Source organism: Amphiprion ocellaris, chromosome 18 (genome assembly GCF_022539595.1).
Source record: "Amphiprion ocellaris isolate individual 3 ecotype Okinawa chromosome 18, ASM2253959v1, whole genome shotgun sequence".
Taxonomy (NCBI): domain Eukaryota; kingdom Metazoa; phylum Chordata; class Actinopteri; family Pomacentridae; genus Amphiprion; species Amphiprion ocellaris.
Genome location: NC_072783.1, coordinates 164,854 through 187,690, shown reverse-complemented (window position 1 = coordinate 187,690; position 22,837 = coordinate 164,854). Strand labels below are relative to the sequence as shown.

The following is a 22,837-nucleotide window of genomic DNA, read 5'->3' as shown; positions in this document are numbered from 1 at the left end:
ATAAATCCACGTTTAGTTCACACACACACGCTACAATAACACACACCGACACAAACATATAACTACATTAGTTTCACAAAGAAAAATGTCTTTTAAAACTTCAACACGAATCAGTTTGTCGGTTTGAGCAGCTTTAACTATAGACAGTATGGCGACGAAGTTACACCGTTTACATCAAAAAGTGAAATTTAGCCAACACATATAGCTATAAATAGAAAGTGTATATTGTTTAATTAACAAACAACAAAAATATCAAAGTTAAAATAATATAAATCCGATATTAACTGAATTTAGCTGCTGCTCCAGAGCGCCCTCTGCTGCTCCACTTTGGTAACTGCGCCATGGTGGAAAAAAGCTGCGCTCTGATTGGTTGATTCCTCTCTCGCTTTAGTTATGCTGCCTTCATAGGCTGTCGGAAAAAGGGCATCTGTACTTGAACGCTCCTCAAAAGCTCAATAAAATATTAAATAGAGACGGAAGAGCGTCGGTTTTCTAGCTTAGACTTTCAATTTGTTTTCTCTCTGAGTCTTTTGGGCATTTATCAGGCAGATGGCAGAAAACATTTATTTATATTCGATAAATAATGCGTTAATTTGTTATTCATTAAGACTTTTGGGATTTCTGTGTCACTACTTCATACTGTGTAATTGCAGTTGTCTGATTGTATTGCATACCCAAAAGTATAATGCGAATAATTTAAGTCCAGAGTCCAGTTTAATACAAAAACTGTGAGAATCTAACAGCGTAATCCCAATTTCCAAGCTTCCATTTGAGGCCAAATATGGGGCATTTGAAGGCAACATCACCATCGATCATTGCGCTTCGCCTCAAGCATCCCCACACGACACGGATCTCAGAGGCGACAGCAGGACTGTATATGTGACGGACAACATGACCATCAGAAACGCTATCCGGGATCATGGACAGAGGTACCGGCCTCGGATGGCTTGTCTCAGAAAGGTAGGCTCTCCTCTTAGAGATGCTGTGAATCACAGCTGTGCTTCGGTTTATGGACTGCACCTGCAGACAACCAATAGATGGGTCACTTTTTTTGTAAGAATTCTCCAATGCAGTGCTCCAACCCCATAAACAGTTTTTATTATTGTCATTTGTAAACTGCGTTGGTCTCTAACAAAATCTATATTCTCCACAGGTCCTCAGAGAAATCCTGATGATTTGAGTGTATAGATTTAAAGAGACTCACAGGTTCCATTTAAACTGCTGGATGCTGTGAAATCCAACAGAAAAAATCCACTATCTAAATTAGACAACTGTATCTTAATTAGAATTAGATTCAGAATCACATCAAAACATTGTAAATCAGATGCGATCTTGGTTTCTGCGATATCTGCATGTCACATTAAATTGCAGACTGTGCTTTGTCTCAACCTTTTCTCAGTGATAAGGTTGTTCACTTTAATAAGCATTAAGCATGGATCAGTATCAGTGCTTCCATCGACACCCATCGGCTTCTGGAAAGAAGTTAATCCAGCCTCAGAGCAGCAGCTCTGTCCTACAGATTTCACATTCATTCACATCAGGAGCTGCGTATTCATCACAGCCAAACAACTTCTGACATTAAGAAAAACATGTGAAGGAGATAACTGAGATAAAAACTCTGTCATTAGTAAACTATTTTCTTAGTCTATTGATCTCAGACGCAGTGGTCTCAGTGTACAGCTCTCCAGGGGAATGTGCAGAGGTTCATTTGCAGGAGAACGATGTGTTTGGGTCTATGAAAGGCCACTTTAGTCCAGCTCAGGCTGGAGCTTAGAGCCTCTCAGGTCGACTTCAAAGCACAAAGCCACTTCAAACAGGCTCTGGGAGTCAAACACACACAGCATGCACATGCTTCCACACACACTGCATTGATGTGCTCCATGATTTCTGGCTTTCCAGTTCGCTCTCTGATTGTGGGATCTATGGGAGCTGTGGGATCAGATGATTTGATAACTGAAGCAGCTATTCAGAGGTTCAGTGACTCATCGCAAAACTCCCACACAAACCAAACAAAAGCCGTTAGATTAGGGCATGAAACAATCCCATCTCCTCACCCTTCATGGCGTTCTAATGCAGATTTTTAAAACAGTCATGTTGGAAATCAGAATACCTGAATCATCCTGCGTCTATCTGAGAGGAAGTATTAATTAGACGGGGAGCTCTGATATCCCAGAGGGCAGTTTGAGTTTTCAAACCATCAACTTTCATTGAATGGAAATGAGGTGATGCTGGAGATGACCATAATGATGATTATCATCATCCCACATAATCTGGAGCAAATTTCATTCACAGATTCAAAGATCTCCAACCCAATAGTGATTTCTCCCTCCATCCACACTGCCCCCGTTGGCATGGTGACCTCGACCCCCTCCACCAATCAGCTGCTGTGAAAACCTCTTCTTACATTGTAATGTTCCTCCTGCAGGCGGAGAAGGTGCTGCTGGAGATGCAGGACCCCAGAACAGGGGTGAAGTCGCAGCCTCAGAGATTGGTTATCACCACGATACCACACGCTATCACCGGTAAACACACACCCACATGCATGTACACACTGATGAGGGCACGTATGCAGCCTGTACTCATGCTGTTATTCAGCTGGTTGAGTGATTGCATAGGAGGAGGACACCACAGCTCTGGGCTCAGACTGGAGAGATTTCATCTCCATGACAACCCCCACGGTCTCCGAGTCACGGAGAGGGAAAAAATAGGAGGTGAAGGAGGAGGGTGATGATTGAGGAAACGAGCAAGACAGAGACAGAACCTCGAGCAAAACAGAGTGTAGGTGGAAGAGAGGGAACCTCGATGTCGACGTCATTTCAACGCTTTGATTCCAGGAGCTGAATGAATTTCTGCTGTTCCTCTACGACTCTCCGTCTTTTATTTATTTTCTTTCCTTTTTCCCTTTTCTTTCCATGTCTATCCTGTTCTTTCTACCCTTTGCTCTCATTTTCTCACCTGTCGCCTCCTTTTTTCTTTCAGCTCACTTCCATTCCTTTCCCATTATTTCTTTCCTTTCTTGCTTGTCCTTTCCTTTCCCTTCCCTTCTTTCCTTTCCCTTCCCTTCTTTCCCTTCCCTTCCCTTCTTTTCCTTCCCTTCCCTTCTTTCCCTTCTTTTTCTTCCCTTCCCTTCTTTCCCTTCTTTTCCTTCCTTTCCCTTCTTTCCCTTCCCTTCCCTTCCCTTCCCTTCCCTTCCCTTCCCTTCCCTTCCCTTCCCTTCCCTTCCCTTCCCTTCCCTTCCCTTCCCTTCCCTTCCCTTCCCTTCCCTTCCCTTCCCTTCCCTTCCCTTCCCTTCCCTTCCCTTCCCTTCCCTTCCCTTCCCTCACAGACCTCCTCCTTCTCTCCACATCAACTGTTTTGACTGCATTTACTGACAGACTCCAGCCTACCTGTCGACACACAAACAGCCTTTAGTTAAAGTTGTTTTTCTGCCTTTTTAACTGCTGCTGCTGCAAGTTTCTCTGAATTATTTGCCTTAGACTTTGCATTCTTTCTCCTCAGGTGAAGACATAATTGCGTGGCTTGCCGGCAGATTCCAAATAGACACACAAGGTGAGAGATGAGGCAGTCGATTCAATCCGGATGTACTCAGAACATCAGCTGTAGCTGCCTTCTTTTGTTAAAAATCCAGTATTTCAGATATTTTCGTGTTAGATAGTCATTATAAATCGGCCTTGAAGCCTCGTTTGAAGTGAATATCACCAGAAATGCCACAGCGGCTGGTAAATTCCTGCTCATCTGTCTGTTGTCTTTAGAGGCGAGGAGTTTTGGCTCGATGCTGGTGGCGCTGGGATATATCTACCCGCTACAAGACCACAAACGCTTAGTGATCAAACCTGATGCGTCCCTGTATCGCTTCCAGGTAAAAACACCACGATTCAAACCTCAGAATACGTTTCAAACCCAAACATCTTCCAAAACGGAGCTGAGATGATGTCATTGACGGCTCATAGCAGTTTGGATCAGAAGCTTCTCTATTTGTTTCGGCTGATTTAAAGCTGCCCTGTGGTTCTGTTGCTGTTCTGGAGCGATGTTCTTATGAGTAGGTCCACATTCTGTTTACCAGGTGATGCACACAGAGGTGATATACAATCCTGTTGGAGTTTTATTTCAGTACATATAAATCTGATGAATCCATTTTTATTTAGTGTGTTTTCTTCAAAAGCTCAAAGGATGGTGATAAAAACTGCACATTAGTCAAGTTGGTTGGTTTTTACATGTGCTATACATATAATTTATAGTTATAATGACTTGATGTGGTGTTTAGAGAGCTGGCTAGCTGCTCCCTCACACAGCAGCTTCTAAAAAGCTAATTATGCCTGCAACCAATGATTATTTACATCGTTGATTAATCTGTTGAGTATTTTTGATACATAATTTGATTATGCAAAAGTGAAAAATGCTTCTTTCCTGTCTTGTCAAACCGAAATCCAAAAGACATTCATGTTCAATGATAGAAAACAGAGAAAATCACCAAATTATCACATAAAAGTGTGACTGTTTGGCTTCAATATTAGATGAACTGCATGTGAGAATTGTGAATAAAAACTTTTTTTTTTGCATAATTGATCTAACATGCAAATAAAATCAGAGTTTATCATTAAAAACTACATAAAAAGGCAGAAGCAAGAGGAAAACAATTTGCTTAATGTTTATTTTTTGATGTAAAACCACAAATTGTTTTGGTTTAGTTTTCCCCTAGCCACAATAAAAGAGACTAATTCAGGCTGAGGTCTGCAACAAAACAAATCCAGCTCAACAACACTGAACTCTGCATTTGTTGTCCTCAGACTCCATATTTCTGGCCCACACAGCAGTGGCCTGTCGAGGACACGGATTACGGTGAGACTGAAGCTGCCGCATGCATTTTTTCCATCCTGCTACCAACGTTCAGTTAACGCTCTTTTTTATTATCACTAAAGCGATCTACTTGGCAAAAAGAAACATACGGAAGAAAGGAATCCTGGAGCTGCACGAGCAGGTGAGAATGAGACGAGATGTCCAGGAGGAATGCAGTTTTCTTTGTTGCCGTTTACTGAGGTGTTATTTTCCGTCCTCAGGAGCAGTATAACCGTCTCCACAAGTGGATGAATCATAAATGGGATTTCATTGTGATGCAGGCTAAAGAACAGTACAGGTATGCATGTGACAAACTCAAAGGCATCGCTCAGCTTCGAGGTCAAGGAGGCGTTACGATTTCTGTGTGATTTTAGAGCTGCAAAGGAGAGGAAGAAGCCAGACCGTGTGGTGTTCGAGTGCCAGGAGAGAGCCTACTGGGTGGTTCACAGACCTCCGGTGAGGAAACACAAAACACATTAAACCCTCCTGCTTGAAACATGTCATAGTCCAGCCACTCCTCAAAGCCAAACCCAGACAAACTCAACCTCAATAACTTCCTTTAGGCTTCCTTTCCTGTCCAATGTTCTAGAGAAGGTGGTATTTACACAACTTCTACCTCCTTGAAATATTCCAATCAGGTCTCAGGGCTCGTTACAGGACAGAATTAGTCAGCATCCCATACACAGATAGTTATCAGAATGAAGACAGGATGTAGCTTCATATATATGTATATATATGTATGGATATATACATATATATATATATATATATATATATATATATATATATATATATATATATATATATATATATATATATATATATATATGTATGGATATATATATATATATATATATATATATATATATATATATATATATATATATATATATATATATATATATATATATACATATATATATATATATATACATATATATACATGCTTCCCAGGGTCTCTCATTATCTCTACCCATGAAGCCTCATTACCATTACATGTCCAGGCAGAGGAAAAGGGCAGCAGTGATGAATATTTTACGCTGCTAGGAGAACGTCCATCCACAGTCTGGTGTCGTGAAGCCGGATTACGGAGCGACCGAAGGGGACGACTGCTCCTGATAATGGAGCCGTGTGTTTTTGTGTTTACTGGTTTGTGGTAATTTGATTAAACACAAATCTAAATTAAACATCACTTTAATGCTTCATTACGTTGTTCTGAGGCCCAGACATTTAGAACTTCACATTGGGGCTTCATGTTTTGGGGAAAATATCTTTTTTTTTTTCTTCTGTGGCTTGGATTTTTGTAGATATAAAAAAAAGAAGCTTGAGTTTAATAATCACAGTCTAATACGTTGTGAAGGAGCTTTACCACAGGAAATACCATCAAAAGCATCACACGAATGGGAACGGCAAGAAATCAGCTGCTGAATAACGTATATCCTAAATAACAGCATTTTTGATTCTCTAATTGCATTATTTTGGTTTTACTGCATTAACACTGTTTGATAAAACATAATGGAACTAATCTGAAGCTGACCGACACTCAGCAAACAAACCGACTCCAGATCTATTCTGTCTGCTTAGTTTCTGGAGCTGCAGGCGATGTCATGATGCTGCTGCAGAATACAACTCTTATTAGACAGCTGGTGGTAAAAGTTCACTGCAGTTCCAGTATAACCACTATAACCAGTATAACCAGTATCACACATAATGAGGGAGGAGAGGAGTCATAAAGTCAGAGAAGTTCAGAAACATCCTCTAAAGCTTTTCTACATCTGCCATCAGAAGCACAGCTGATTGTTTTTAATGAAACTAGGATGATTTTGATTGCTAATGGATTTAAGTTTTCAAAGGAAAATTGTGTTGTTTTCTTTATAAAGTTGTAAAGTCTGACTCAGAGAGCTGCAGGAATGTGATTGGTCCAGTTCTGTGTCGTCATTCTCTTATTTCCAGTCCTTAGATATGGAGTAAATACTAGAAGGAACTTCTGTGTCCTCATTAAACAAACAAGATGCAGGGAGTTAATTATTATTTTTTCATATAATTTATATTATGTAATTCTACAATTAGAGAGTGTTTGTGTATTTTTGAACTTTTTGAGCACATTTTCTTGTCTACACGTTGAACACCGTAAAGCTGTAGGAAGTTGTTTTATTGCAGTAATTCAGCCCCATGTTCAAACAGAGAACTGGTTCTCTATTAAATGAGTTTATGTGGGATCAGCTGAGATTCCGTTTGTTTTCTGCTGTTCTCTGTTTTCTAAGCCGCTAGCCGTTAGCATAGCATTATCTGATTTCCTGGTTTGTGGCATCGGCTTGTTTTTCTCCTTCAGTTTTTGAGTAGTAGTAGTTTTTGACGTTTCTGAGACCACAGAGTGAAACAGACAGAGAGAGGAGCTGCATCAGAGCTGAAGTAGAGTATTTCATTTATCAATAATCAGTCAATAACGATACCAATAATCCTGGTGGATAATCAGTCCACCCCTAGTATGAAACCCCAGAAATGCGAATCAGTGTTTCTGACACTGTCATAGTGTTGACTGCTTATTTTGCTCATCAGGGGTCTTCTAATATATAAAAACGGCATGTTAACATGAAATAATATTTATTATCACGTGTCACTTTGTTTATTTCCTTCAGTCTCAGAAAATGTTTACACTTTTCCTCGAGTCGGAGAATTTCCAGGATTTTTTCTCCAAATTGACGAACGCGGTTTTATTAGGAGGGTCTTTGAACCTGCAACCTTTATTCAGCAGCTAAAGGCGATAAAACATCTACAGATTTACATTCACAGACATTTTCAGTACATTTACATCATCGCTTTAACATGTCTTCATTTATTATGTTATTCATCCTACTATTATCTGATAATTACATCTTATATGTACCATCACAGCTGCACTGCACCGTTTTCATTGTTTAGTTGTACTTTTCTGTATGTCTCGGCTTTTATCTTTATTTTCAACCTACTGGAGACTTTAATAATAATCTCTACAAAGCAAATTAAGTAAAATCTTGATCTAAGTTTATTTGGCTGTTTGAGACTCACCTTCATCATTCAGTTACACATTTAATCTTGTAAATGTGGTTTCAAGTCGATAAATATTTAAAGCCTTGGCTGGAATCTAATTGTTGGAAGTTCTATGTATATTGTCACATTTTCCTCGTTGCCCGCCTCTTGTCCTCTCACATTATTGGCTGATGATTAGCATCATAAAACAGCGTCTGCTTCCATTAATTAGTCCTTTGGTAAACACACTTTGCTTTTTCCAGCCGGGGACGGTGAGCGCCATGGACTACGGTCTGGAGCGACGGATAGATCCCAACGCAGACGAGGTAACAGGTGAGGATGACTCGTATGAACAGAAATCCTCTCAATCAGCTTATATTCAATAAGAGGCTTTAATGCATGGATGCAGGATACCTGCTTTCTCTTTCTGCTGCACGTCTGCTGCTGCTTCTGCTAAAATTTATCTCTCCTCTCCTGCAGGCATTTCCCATGACTCTCTCTGTGTCCAGACTTTAGAGTTGGTTCTACACACACGCACACACACATGCACGCACGCACAAAATTTAAAGCGGGTCAATTTTGACTCACAGGACGACACGAGGGTTAAATGTGCTGCAAGGAGAAGGAATGATTTCCCAAATAAGACGAGTGCATTGAATATAAAAGACAATAAGTTTAGTTCTCCTGCATCTATTTTTTTTAATCCAAAGTCCAACAATGTTTAAATCAATCCATGCTAGACTGGTTTAAACCCTACAATCACACATCGTCACCCTCATTATTTTACAAACAAAACTCTGGTGATCAACATGAACAGCATTATCCCAGCTGTTCCCTTCTGGTGACTCATTCTATGAATATCTACCTCTTTACATTTTAAAATAGTTTCCGCACTCGTCTCCCGTCTATTTTGTAGAAACATTGCCTGCAGTTCAATCCAGTCCGGTTGAAAACTTTCAGAATTATTGTGATGTGCCTGTTGGTTACAGCGGTGTCACTAATGGCTTCTCAGTTGCGCTGTAGATTGCATTTTTTTTGCTTTTTACTGAATCTGAATTTTGCAAACGATTTATTTTTGGCAGATTTTTTAATGAAATATTGCAGAATAAACAGATTTTTGTGAAACATTATAGTTTCAAGCTTATTTTTGAGTAGCTGTGGAACTGTCGGAAAGTTGAAAATAAGAGGATTCTTTCTGGTTTTCCAGTTTTTGACTCAGGTCAATAATAATTAGTGCTGTCATTTTGGGGATTTTCTGAAAGATATCATGCCTTTTAATGCTGCTGGTGAATTTTAGGGATCACAGGGTTAACATTCAAACTCCCCTTTGAAGAAAAAATCCGCTAAAATGTCCAGATTTTCCCAAAAAAATAGAAGCTGCTACATGCACACACGTTTGCACCACACAATATTCCACTTGTCCATATATGTACATATATATTTGACATATATTTGATTTCGTGGAGTGATTTGGAATCTCTTTTTTTTTCCTAGACACAAACTCCTGACTTCTACGAGAGAATCGTAAGTGAAGCTTTTACAGTTCACTCCTGCTTTGACTCCATCATCTGGTTTGATTCATGGACTAACATCACAGCTGTCATGTCTCCTCTGCTTCTTCCAGATGATCTTTACGCAGCAGTCCATCATGAGGCCCAGAGTGAAGTCATCTGTGTCTATTGGAGCGTAAGACATCTCCTCGTATCCCTCATATCTGACAAACCTGAAGCAAACTTCTGGAAACAGCATAAACACAGATCAGTTCCACTGTATCTCCACGGACTGATCATGTAGGATCGATAAAAGTCAAGCAGAGGAAATGTGATTCCTTTTATAGATATGTTTAACTGCATTTAGTCAGCCACAGGAATGTAAGGAACAAGATTAGTTTTAAAATAAACACAGAAAATGTGCCTTCGCCAAAGCAGTTCAATGCTCAAAATGTGTTATTTTACAGAAAAAGTAAACCTGCATCCAGATCTGAATCTCTACCAAACACATCTAACATTTTTATTCAGGAACGTGCACGAGCTCTTAACACGTGGCCTGAATTTCTACAAATTCACTCAAATCTTTTACACTTTCCACACGTTATTGTTCCATCCCAAGTGATGAATATAAAACGAGGTGTTCTTGGTTTGGTGAAATAATTTATTGCTTTGTGACATAATTAACAGCAAAAAAGGTACAAAAAAAGCAGTGCTGGTTGGTGCTGCTGAATCAAACAACCAAATAAAACCAAACGAGAGTGAACAGAGTTGCTGAAACCATCCATCCATCCATTATCTATACACTGCTTAATCCTCACTAGGGTCATGGGGGGGCTGGAGTCTATCCCAGCTGACTCAGGTGAAGGCAGGGGACACCCTAGACAGGTCACCAGTCTGTCACAGGGCTACATACAGAGACAAACAATCACTCTCACATTCACACCTACGGGCAATTTAGAATGATCAATTAACCTCAGCATATTTTTGGACTGTGGGAGGAAGCCGGAGTACCCGGAGAAAACCCACACATGCACAGGGAGAACATGCAAACTCCATGCAGAAAGATCCCGGGAAAGCCGGGACACGAACCAGGGACCTTCTTGCTGCAAGGCGAAAGTGCTAACCACTACACCACTGTGCAGCCCTTGCTGAAACCAGCTCAGACAAAATAACAAAAGAAAACTGCTCAGCTCCTCAGTCAGACTTAAAGACGACATAACAGCACCCCTGGCTCACTAAAGTCATTAACACATTTATGCATGTTCAACAAATAAGCTAAACTAGCGTCTCAGAACACACCCGAGCCCAGAGCTGCTGGTATCCCTCTCCCAGAAAACACAGAACAACCAGGAGTTACTGGTTTGAGCACAAACACTGAGCTGCTCATAGTAGCTCCCAGCAGCTCTGACTGTCAATTTGATGCAGATTTAAACCCCAGCTGTGGTGATTGCTACAGCTTGATTGGAGGAGGGAACTGGGTGGTGGACCAATCAGAAAGGAGGTAGGCGGGGAGAAGAATGAGGTCTGGAAGCTGCAGGTTAATCAGGTGAAATGACGTTCAGGTGGGGTCTGGAGCTCTTCAGCCAGATAAAATCCAACATCCACACCAGCCATTTGAATTCCAACATCCACACCAGCCATCTCCCCACTCAGAGTCTACAAACGTCCACCACTGAAGCAGAAGGAATCTGCAGAAGCTCTTTTAAAGTTCCACAGATTCACTCAAATCTTTTATGTTCTCCACATTTTCTACAAATCGTACCAAAAAATAAAGAGAGAACAAACCATTTTTCATGCTATAGATGATAAATCCTTCATCAAATATTTAGACAAACACTTCAGCTGGTCTGTAATTTGTGCCTGATTGATGGGAGAATTCTGTGAATTATTTTTTCCATTTCTCCACTCACTGATCTGCACAAATAGGATCGACAAAAGTCAAGCACAGATGAGACATTTTTATTCAGGGATGTCCAATAGCTCGTCTCTCAGCTTAAAATTCCCCAAATTTACTAAATTATTTTATGTTGTCGATATTTTCTGTGAATCTCACCAAAAAATCAGGAGAAAAAGCAACATTTCATGCCACAGATGATAAGTCCTTCATCAGATACTCAAACACGTCAGCTGGTCTCTAATGTGGGGCTGCTTCACTGCTTTCTTCAACTGTTACTGATAGGGAATGAATTTTATTCAGGGATGTCCATAGTTCTAATCTCAAAGCTTAAAATTCCCCAAATTTACTAAAATATTTTACATTTTCTTCAAATCTTATTAGCAAATAGAGATTAAAACCTTCATGGAGGAGATGATAAAGCCTTCATCCAGTATTTAGGCTGAAACATAACTTGGTCTCGTCACTGATTTATCATCGGTTCATTCATGGGATTAGAATATATTACTGGATTACATTATATTATGGGCGCTCACCCTAACCCTACACCTGAGGGTGCTTCTATAAATTACCTGCTGCTCAGCTGAATCTGTTGCTGCAACACACTGCTTGTGATTAAAGAGTTGTTTCCTCCAGATGTTCCAGTGAATTATTAATTGTTTCCTCCAGATGTTCCAGTGAATTATTATTTGTTTCCCCCAGATGTTCCAGTGAATTATTAGAGTTCTTTCCTCCAGATATTCCAGTGAATTACTAGTTGTTTCCTCCAGATGTTCCAGTGAATTATTAGAGTTGTTTCCTCCAGATGTTCCAGTGAATTATTAGTTATTTCCTCCAGATATTCCAGTGAATTATTAGTTCTTTCCTCCAGATGTTCCAGTAAATTATTAGAGTTCTTTCCTCCAGATGTTCCAGTGAATTATTAGACTTGTTTCCTCCAGATGTTCCAGTGAATTATTAGTTGTTTCCTCCAGATGTTCCAGTGAATTATTAGAGTTCTTTCCTCCAGATGTTCCAGTGAATTATTAGTTGTTTCCTCCAGATGTTCCAGTGAATTATTATTTGTTTCCCCCAGATGTTCCAGTGAATTATTAGAGTTCTTTCCTCCAGATATTCCAGTGAATTACTAGTTGTTTCCTCCAGATGTTCCAGTGAATTATTAGAGTTGTTTCCTCCAGATGTTCCAGTGAATTATTAGTTGTTTCCTCCAGATGTTCCAGTGAATTATTAGTTGTTACTTCCAGATGTTCCAGTGAATTATTAGAGTTCTTTCCTCCACATCTTCCAGTGAATTATTAGACTTGTTTCCTCCAGATTTTCCAGTGAATTATTAGTTGTTTCCTCCAGATGTTCCAGTGAATTATTAGTTGTTTCCTCCAGATGTTCCAGTGAATTATTAGAGTTGTTTCCTCCAGATTTTCCAGTGAATTATTAGTTCTTTCCTCCAGATGTTCCAGTGAATTATTAGTTCTTTCCCCCAGATGTTCCAGTAAATTATTAGACTTGTTTCCTCCAGATTTTCCAGTGAATTATTAGAGTTGTTTCCTCCAGATGTTCCAGTGAATTATTAGAGTTGTGTCCTCCAGATGATCCAGTGAATTATTAGTTATTTCCTCCAGAAGTTCCAGTGAATTATGAGTTGTTTCCTCCAGATGTTCCAGTGAATTATTAGAGTTGTTTCCTCCAGATGTTCCAGTGAATTATTAGTTGTTTCCTCCAGATGTTCCAGTGAATTATTAGAGTTGTTTCCTCCAGATGATCCAGTGAATCATTAGTTCTTTCCTCCAGAAGTTCCAGTGAATTATTAGCTGTTTCCTCCAGATGTTCCAGTGAATTATTAGCTGTTTCCTCCAGATGTTCAAGTGAATTATTGGTTGTTTCCTCCAGATGTTCCAGTGAATTATTAGAGTTGTTTCCTCCAGATGTTCCAGTGAATTGTGTCTCCGTTGGTTGCAGACTGGTGAAATACTGCACCACCTACTACAGCCATGACCCATTCCTCTCCAAGTGTCTTCCCAGCAACCCCTGGCTCACCGACGACGTCACATTCTGGACCCTGAACAGACTCAAGTGAGTCGCTGAGGATTCTGCGTGTTGTTTTCCCTGAATGTAATTAGAAATATCTCGTTGATTTTGATGATTTTCTGTACGACAGTGCGGAAGTACCGTCTAAGATGCGAGTGGAGAGGTGGACGTTCAGCTTCGGAGAGCTGCTCTCAGACCCTCGAGGACGAGATGATTTCAGACTTTTCCTGAAGAAAGAATTCAGCAGTAAGATTTTAATGAAATCATAAAACCCAATGGAGCAGCACTCGTGTGTTATTGTAAACTTGCTGCACTGTGAGGTCATTTCTGAGCCACTGGAAGTGGCCAACAATAATGTGGAAGTTGTGTTTTGTTCTATGTTGTTTTCTCTTTAATTCTGACCCTCCTCAGGTGAGAACTTGGCATTCTGGGAAAGTTGTGAGGATCTGAAGTGGGGCACTGCTGCGACAATGAGAGGGAAAGCCGAGCAGATCTACAAGTAATGTTTCCGTCTTTCCCTTTGCAGAAATTATCGACAGCTGTGGAGGGTAAATATAGAAAAACCAAGCAACAGAAAAACAACCAGGAACTATTTTGAATTTAAATTTTAAAGGTAGTTAAATTATACGGCTGCAGTTTCTCAGATATTAGGATTTACTCTTTTTTTTTAAATCACTGCAGCTGCTTTTTAGATAAAACAAGACATTTTGAAAGTTGTTTTTATATATAGTTTTTTTTTTTTTTACATTTTTTTAACCCTTAGATGTCACTTTAAATAGTTAGACAGAAGTTCTTAAGTTCAAAGATGTTTGAGTCAAAAACAGCTATAAAAGTATTAGATATTAATAGTATTTTCCTTTTTCACCTCTGCTTTTCATCCATCATCAGTCCTGATCATAACTACCCAATATTCATTACATTTCAGGATTTTAACCCTTTAAATACCAGTTTCTTTACTTAAGGGTTGCTTTAATAATAATAATAATAATAATAATAATAATAATAATAATAATAATAATAATAATAATAATAATAATAATAATAATAATAATAATAATAATAATAATAATAATAATAATAAATAAAGTGCTATATTTATGTATATTTCAAGCATTCAAAGGTGCTTTCCAAACTAGGCAAAAATGCATAAAATCAATAAAATACAGTGGAGGAAAGAACATATAGAAAAGGTGTTTATGAGTTGTTTGTTAAAAGATGAGTCTTTATGAAACACAGAATATTTAATGTCATTTTAATGAGTGATTGATGATTAAATGATGAAATCAACGTTCAGTTTTGTGGATGTTTCACCATAAACCGACCAGTCTGAGTAACTTTGTTCATGCCACTGTTTAAACACCTTGTCTTTGGTCTTTCCAGGACTTTTCTGGCTCGTGGAGCTCCGCGGTGGATCAACATCGACGGAAAGACGATGGAGATCACAGTGAGTGGCCTGAGACACCCTCACAGATACGTCCTGGATGCAGCCCAGACCCACATCTACATGCTCATGAAGAAGGTCAGTGAAGCCAGCAGGAGGTGGAGAACGGCTGGAATCCACACAAACCTCAGAGATGTTCTGAAGCTCTTTGTTCTTAAATGTCTGTCTCCAACGGGAATGTCTTTTCTGTTCAATAGTCTGAGGAAAGAGACACTAAAAAACAAACTGTTTGTTTGCAGGACAAGTACGGCCGCTACATAAAGTCTCCGGTGTTTAAGGACACCATGAAGAAGGCCATCTGTCCCGAGGAGCACAAGTTCTCGTAAGTGGCAGCTTTTGTGTTTAATTCATCCACTTTTTCAGACAGTTGAGCTCTTTTTCACTGCTTCAGTTGGGAAAAGCTTGAAAATGTTGCTCTATACTTGATCTGGTAAAGAATAAGTGCACACTAATAAAAAAGGAAAAGCAAAGCGTTACATTAATCTGAGGAAGTTTCAGGGCAAAACAACCACAATCCATCACAATAGCAGTATTAATTTTCACCTTGTCTGTCCTCTCTTTTTCATTTCCCCCCTGCGTTTCTCCTCCACCTACTTAATTCTTCCTCTTTGTTTTCTGTCGTCTCAGCGATGCCCAGCTGGAGCAGAACGCCAAGAACAGACGTCCCAGCCTGAGTCCCATCATCCTCCGGCAGCAGGAGCTGGAGCAGAGAGCCAGGATGGCGGCCAACGCCCCGGTGGACATCACTCAGGTCATGAGCAAACTGAGCCAGCAGGGCAAGGAGGCGCCTCAGCGTCGCACCTCCAGATAACAAGGAGGCGCCTCAGCGTCGCACCTCCAGATAACAAGGAGGCGCCTCAGCGTCGCACCTCCAAATAACAAGGAGGCGCCTCAGCGTCGCACCTCCAGATAACGGCCTCATCCTGACTCTTGTCAGGATCAGGATTAGTTCGCTTGTTCTTGTTGATCCTTTAGGTGTTGTTTATTTCCTAATATCGAGTCTAACGGCGTTTTAGTTCAAGTTTAATGCTGCTGCTGTGAATATTTCTACATAGAAATCCCAAAAACTCTTATTTAGTGTGTGTTTCTGACTTTAAATGCAGACAAAAAAAATGCAGATCTAACCTCTAAACTACTGCCAGGTGTATTTATTTGTTAGTGCTGAAAAATGTAGTTTAAAAATGCAAAGTTTTTAGGAATGGGAGCGTGCAATAGTAAAATGCAAATCTAATTTAGTTGCATTAAAGACAGTGTTAAGGCACATGTGGTGTTAGAAATATACAAAAAAACTAATTTATGATATAATAAGTTGCAAAAATGTAGTAAATTCCTCTCTTACATTTTGCTGTTTCTAGTTATGCAACAGAGTTTTGGTTATTTAGTCAGTTTTTGAGATCTTTACTAGCTTTTTCCCACTAGAAACACAGTTAAATGATCTAGAACATGCATATCTCACAACCTACACTAATAAAAGTCTAATTTAGCTGAACTGAACCTTTAAACATGTCCAGCCATGAGTCTACAGGCTCCAGACAAATAATAATAATAATAATAATAATAATAATAATAATAATAATAATAATAATAATAATAATAATAATAATAATAATAATAATAATAATAATAATAAATGTCTGCTCTGAGCCATATGGTTTGTTTCCATCTGTTCCATTTATCTCCATACCAGCTGTTTTCATATCACGTTGTTCTGTTCATCTCTGGAGTTTCTCTGTTTTCTTTGTCATCATTCATGATCAAATAAAAAAATCCACAAAACCACCTCATGATGTTGTGTTTGTCTCATGTTGTCTATTTGTTCACCAATTATCATGTTCCACAAAACATCATACTTTCTGTTCTGTCTGTTCTTTCTTTCTTTGTCTTGTCTTCAATGTGACAGCTACTGTTTAGTTTAAAGAAAATCACCCTTTTGTTGACTGATTGATCTTTTGAGTCACTTTTCAAGCAAAAATCCTAAATATTGTGAATATTCCTGCGTAGGTTCTCAGTCATCTGAGTCATTGTGAATCAAGGAGCTGCAGTAAAAACTAACTGGGATTCTCTTTTAGGTTCTTGAAAATATTTGACCTCTTCTTCAGATAAAATGTCTCCAAGGAAAATATCGTTTACTTTCAATTTTTCAGATGTGCGCATTGAGGATCTAAATGATTAAATAACTAATAAAATGGAAATAGTTGAAGCTGAAAACACTTAATTCCTCATGCATCAGCATTCCTACAGTCTTCAAAGTGCATTATAATGTACTATAACAGCAGGTCATGTGTTTTTATGAGCAATGATTTGTCCAATTTGGTTTGTGTGACGATAACTGTTCCTTTTGAACCAACATTCTGTAAGAATAATGCATATAAGCTGATTTGTAGAACTTTAGGTGCCCTGCTAGTGGTGGAGATGATGAAAAGCTTCATAGTTTTTGTAGATTTCATTCATGAGGCCTTCAGGTTGTCTCTTTTTATTCCAGCTGGTATCTCTTTAACTGGACTCTGGTGTTTCATCTGAGCTGCTGCAGCTCACAGCTTTAATATCAGAGCAAACAGACTTTTATTTACTTTAGAAGAACCACCATGAGCTTCTGCAGCGGCTTTATGATGAACCACAATATTCATTTTCCATAGTTACACAAACCCACACAGTGTTCATGAATTCACTTTGAGAATCAGAGTAATCAGGTCTGATTCTTGACCATGTGAATGTAGTTCTACCATATTTATGTCATAAACTGTCATAATGAGGTTTATAGCAGCTGATATTTCCTGTTAAACATGTTAAATCAGGTTAGTTTGCAGAGAACTCCTCCCGTATTTTGGACTGATGCTCTCTGACTCTTTTGTTTTTTGTCTTTTGTCCTTTTTTCCTTACAGCTGTGCCGCTTCACCACTCCGGTCCCTCACCTGTCCGTCTACTCTGGCATCACTGACTCCCCCTCCCTGGCCTTCCCCAGCCCGGCCTGCCCGTCCCCCATCAGCGTGGCCTTGGACAGCAGCTCGGCCTGCGAGCGACGACTGGAAGTTGACGAGGGGAAACACGAGGCCCGAGGCCCCGTCAGAGGACCTGTGTCCAAGTCCCGCATGGCTCTGTCCCTGCGTCGCCTGCTGAAGAGAGGCTGCACCCCGGCCACCATGTTTGCCAGCCTGTCCCCAAAATGTCACTCAGCTGCCGGGACGAGTAGCCGAATCCAGCCAATCAGCCCTGAGGAACCCAGCCAGGCTCCGCCCAGGAGGATCGGCAAGTAAGTGTGATACAAAGGCCCATTTTCAGTCTCCACCATGAGGCCTAAACCCCACCAGACCTAATGGACATCCCAGCTGGAGTGCTGGAGTGGGAGTTTAGGGGGAGCATTAAAAAAAAGTGGATTCTGACTCTTGATCCATTCAAAGTTTGATCAGCTGCTCGGCTGGACACTCCCTGTTTGTGACACTGCAGTGTTTATACGTCAGCTCAGCCATGAGCATCTGTAAATCCCATGGAGATGTTTCACTGAAAACACAAAAGACTCTACAGAAGTGAAACAAACAACCCCAGTATTAAATAGCTAGATGATGATGCCTCCTCCATGCTTGGTTTGGGTAGCAGGACGCAGGACTTCTACATCTAGAAGTCACCAACTTCTCTTTGAGCTAAAGTCTTCAAAAATAAGCACTCAGAAAGGGGACATAATAGCGTCACACTTTCTGACCTTTAGATAAAATGCTATGTTTAGTAGAAACCATCACACCGTCATCCCCACTGTGAAGCACGGTGGTGTCAGCATCATGACATTTCTCAGCAGCAGCCCTGGAGCGCTTGTAAAGGTAGAGGGTAAAGTAAATGTAGGGAAATCCAACTTGATGCAGTCTGCAAGTGAACTTTGACTATGGAGAAGATTTGTTTTCCAATAAAACAATAAACCAAGACATGCAGTCAAAGAAACGTTCTAAAGACAAAAATGTAAATGTTCTAGAGTGGCCAAATCAGAGATCATGCTTCAGTCAGAGAATCTGTGGCTGGATTTGAATGAGAGCTGCTCACTCACAACCCCATGGAACCTGAAAAAGCTTTTGAGCAGTTTTGCAAAGAAGAAAGTGGTAAAACTGCAGTTTCCAGATGTGCAAGGCTGATTAAGTCCTAATAACTCAGACTCAGGTAGGTAGGGACTTTATTGATCCCAAGGGAAATTCAAGAAACCAGCAGCATATTAAATATCCAGAATATACGGCTCTAAGAGATAAGAGCAGAGCTGGATGTAGAGATAGAAATGTACAGATGCATCTACTAAAGACTGAATACTAATGCAATCACATATTTTTTGTTTTAAATTCTTAATTCATTGACATTAGTTTGTAGAAATCTGTTGTTATTTTGACATGAAAGAGTCTTTTTTGTTCATTCTCACAAAAAAAGTCAAATTAAATTGACCATGATTCGATTTTAAAAAGCAAAAGAAAAGGGGGCAAAATTTCTTGCAGTTAAAATGAACTATTGTAGACACTGTGTGTTATGGATTGGCACTACCTATATAAAACAGAATTGGAAATTGAATTAAAGGATGATTACCCAGGCAACATAAGGCCCCAAAACAAGAAGCTGGTTGTAGATGAGCACCAGCAGGAATGATACCAGATGTCTGCTGATGTCTGCCATTCAATCAATATTCATTTAGAATAAAACAAGAAAAGCACTCAGAGAGCAGTCCTCCTCCAAGGCTGCTCATTCCCCCATATCTCAGAAATGCAGCATTTGTTTATTAGTTATTGATGATCAGAAATCACAGCAACATAGAATGTGTCCATTTAACATAGATGTACCCACAAACACAATGACCTGAGCCCAGGTGTGTGTTCTGCATGTGTATGTTATGTACGGATACCAGATCATGTGACCTAAATATGTAGCGGGCGGCAGGAATTGATGGGACTCAGAAACACCTCCACAATTTAATCAGTTGTTCCTTGGATCATTTCTGATGGATAAGTCCTGATAAGTCCTCAGCGGTGGATTTGTAGTAGGATCACAATCAGCTGATGTAGTGTTCACTTGTTGTCATGGTTACAGTGACGCCATGCCGCTGTCTAGCAACGATACAGAAATCTTTAATAAATCCATGGATCCAGACTATAAGCCGCATCACTGCCAAAATCTAATCAGTTGGTCCTTGTGTCATTTCTGATCTTCCCTGGAAATTTCATCCAAATCTGTTGGTCTGTTTTAGAGGAATGTTGCTGACAGACAGACGGACGGACGGACGGACGGACAGACAGATAGACAGACAGACAGACACAGACGTATGCCGATAGTCACATAACTCCACTGCGTTCTTTGGTGGAGTAACTAAGAAAAACTAATGCAGCTTAAAATAATTCCTATAAAACTGATTTGATGGATAAACTCCCTTGCATCAAAGCTGAAGGTCAAGTGTTGAGTAGAAAGTGAACGCCACAAATAAAGTCATGTCTATTGGAAATCTTTAAGGCTGACGAGTCTCACTGAGTCCCTTCTGCTACATTTCTCAGTTTTTTCCAGATTAAAGTGGATATTCCCCCAGAGTTCCGCATCTACCCCATAGAGTCTGAGGATGAGGATGAGGATAACAGATCTGCCTCTCGGGGAGGAGTAGGAACTAAAGAGATCATCTGTCCCTGGGAGAGCCTCACTCCACCGAACGGGAAGGGATAAAGTCTGGATTCACAGGTAGAAAACCACCAGGATATATAATGATAATATAGAACACAAACAGCTAAAGACAGAAACAAAGCTCTCAGTCTGGTCCTCTAGACCAGGCTGTTGATTTATCTACTGAAGAGAATCAAACACCTGACTGACTGTTGGCTTCAAAGGTCCCAGAGTCACATCTGCTGCAGATAAAGACTTTCAAAATACTTTCCCTAAATTATGGCTCAGTACGCAGTGTTTCTCCACAGCTGTTTACAGCTGTTATGCACTCCTACACCCAGGATTTTACAAATACTGGAGTCATGAGTCCTTCCAGTGCGACTCCTCCTCTCAAAGGAATGCAAGCATCTTCTTTATTCATTTAACTGATGACATTTTCTTTCAATTTTGCCTCCTGATGGTGGTTTAAAGCATTTCAAAGCCTTTCTCACAGTCAAGAAAACCCACCATGAGTAATGTGAATGTAATTTAAGAATGTAAAGTCCTCTTCAGGTCATAGAAAACACCCAGATTCCCAGAAAAACACTGAACACACCAGTCCAGACCTTTAAAGCCAACAGGCAGAGAATGTTTGACACCCAAAACTGAGATTATTGGTGGAGTGTTCATCCAACTGCAGCCTTATATTCATAAACCCTGACCGACCAGCACCAGCTGAGCCCAGCGTTTGGGTTAGAGGTTGAGTTTTGACAGAGGACGCCCCACCAGAGGACAACAAGGTGGACCAAAGTTCAAGTGCTTAGAGGACTTGAGCTGTAGCTTTTTCACATTCGAACCTCATCGTGAATCTGTTGATGACCTTATCCACCTCCACACAGATTCTGTTGGTATTGATTTGGTTTCTTCAAAGCAGGAACAAACTTTTTTAAGGTCACAAGACAACAAAACTGGAAAGAGTGATTGCCAAGGTGCACACTGAAAACCATGAAGTACATTAATGTTTACGTCTCAAAGCCGGTCTGCTTGTGCACAGGAAGACATATTATATTTATATATTTACTGAAGTAGAAAAGTGTTCTTGTGCAGCGAAATAGACTTAGATGCCTCATTTCCACTTCACTTACCTCTTACACTCTATGAAATGCCTGAATAGATGAGAGCACATCAACAGTTGCTCTCCTGTTGTTGCAGATCCACTCCTATCAGCCCAGGAGGAGTTACTGGATTTAAGGTGGAACTCGGTAATAGTTTTGTATTTGGCTCCACTGCTGTTGTGTAGCTGTTGTGTCTGTACACTACCCTGAGCGAGGAGGGGGACAACATGAACTAACTGTCAGAATGTATGATCTTTACCATGTTTACAGATGCAAGAATGTGAAAAATGACCTTAAATTTGTTGTATTTCATTTGTACATTCAATAGCTTGTGTCAAGTGCCTCAATAAATGATTGTCTTTACAAAATTGGTTCATTGATTCAAATGGTTTCTTATTCAGACCAAGCAATTTGTCTAATATTGAAACATCTGTCTGTAGCCAGTGACGACCAGGTGGAAGTTCATGAAGTACGTTACTGTGGTAGAGTTTTGAGGTGCTTTTACTTTACTTGATAGGGTGATATTTTATGCTACTTTCCATTCTACTCTGTAAAAAAAAGAAAAGGAAATCTGGCAGTAAGGGTGCTAGAACACATGTTAAACAGTGGAATGGTACAATGGTGTTCACACACTATAAAAACAAACACAAAAACTGAAAATAGCAACAAAAATGTACAATTTTTCAGTCCTTAGTAGACATATTTTTACTTTCAAATATCAGCAAATATCAGTAAAATAATGTTGTTCTTCTAAACAGTAAAATTATTCTAAGTTTACAGTCAAACACTGTCAAAGAATGAATTGTGAAAATAAAGAATTTTGATGTGGCGGTTTTTGTTTTTTAACGTTTAAGAGCACATTATAAAATATTTACACGACTGTTCAAAATCTTGGGGTCACCCAGACAAAAACTCCCACTTTTATCCATGTGCTAACATGAATAAAAGTGGATAAAACAAGGGTTTTCTAACCATCAGTGAGCCTTTCAACACCATTAGCTAACACAATGTAGCATTAGAACACAGGAGTGATGGTTGCTGGAAATGTTCCTCTGTACCCCTATGGAGATATTCCATTAAAAATCAGCTGTTTCCAGCTACAATAGTCATTTACCACATTAACAATGTCTACACTGGATTTATCATTCAATTCATGCTATCTGCATTGGGAAAAATGCTGTGCGTTCAACAATAAGGACATTTCTAAACTTTAAAAAGTAACGTATCCTCTATGCTTTTTCCTAAAACAGTGTGAATCTATTAAATAACAGTAAATTGTAGAAGAAAAGAGTTAAAAACTGTACATTGTACAACATTATATTGTACTTTATCATCCACTACATTTATCTGACAGCTTACTTACTATATTTTACACAATAAATAATAAAATAAGCTTTTAAATACCATAGATTGTTAAAGATTATACTGACGATTTCCA

The 22,837-nt window shown here is 39.6% G+C and overlaps 1 protein-coding gene across 4 annotated transcripts; it reads left to right on the top strand.

Annotated features, from left to right (window-relative positions):
* The first annotated feature begins 68 nt into the window (after positions 1-68).
* On the top strand, positions 69-21,770 carry LOC111567440 (regulator of G-protein signaling 9). 4 transcript variants are annotated; one of them, XM_023268567.3, is made up of 20 exons: positions 69-960; positions 2,426-2,522; positions 3,499-3,549; positions 3,753-3,859; positions 4,788-4,839; positions 4,920-4,978; positions 5,058-5,134; positions 5,211-5,292; positions 8,109-8,171; positions 9,340-9,369; positions 9,470-9,531; positions 13,186-13,299; positions 13,385-13,500; positions 13,666-13,753; positions 14,635-14,773; positions 14,935-15,017; positions 15,323-15,446; positions 17,578-17,945; positions 20,206-20,383; positions 21,497-21,770. In XM_023268567.3, the coding sequence occupies exons 1-19, from the start codon at positions 892-894 to the stop codon at positions 20,366-20,368; spliced, it is 1,944 nt and encodes a 647-aa protein (XP_023124335.1). In that variant the 5' UTR covers positions 69-891; the 3' UTR covers positions 20,369-20,383; positions 21,497-21,770. The 4 variants fall into 4 exon arrangements, with proteins under 4 accessions (XP_023124335.1, XP_023124334.1, XP_054860581.1 ...); XM_023268566.3 differs by having other exon boundaries at positions 20,206-21,770; XM_055004606.1 differs by lacking the exons at positions 17,578-17,945; positions 20,206-20,383; positions 21,497-21,770 and adding an exon at positions 15,565-16,479 and having other exon boundaries at positions 15,323-15,530.
* The last annotated feature ends 1,067 nt before the right edge of the window (positions 21,771-22,837 follow it).

Coding starts and splice junctions, on each gene's coding strand:
- LOC111567440 (XM_023268567.3), top strand. CDS start 892: ATGACCATCAGAAACGCTATCCGGGATCATGGACAGAGGTACCGGCCT. Junction 9,532..13,185: donor TCATCTGTGTCTATTGGAGC/GTAAGACATCTC, acceptor CGTTGGTTGCAG/ACTGGTGAAATACTGCACCA. Junction 13,300..13,384: donor TGGACCCTGAACAGACTCAA/GTGAGTCGCTGA, acceptor TCTGTACGACAG/TGCGGAAGTACCGTCTAAGA.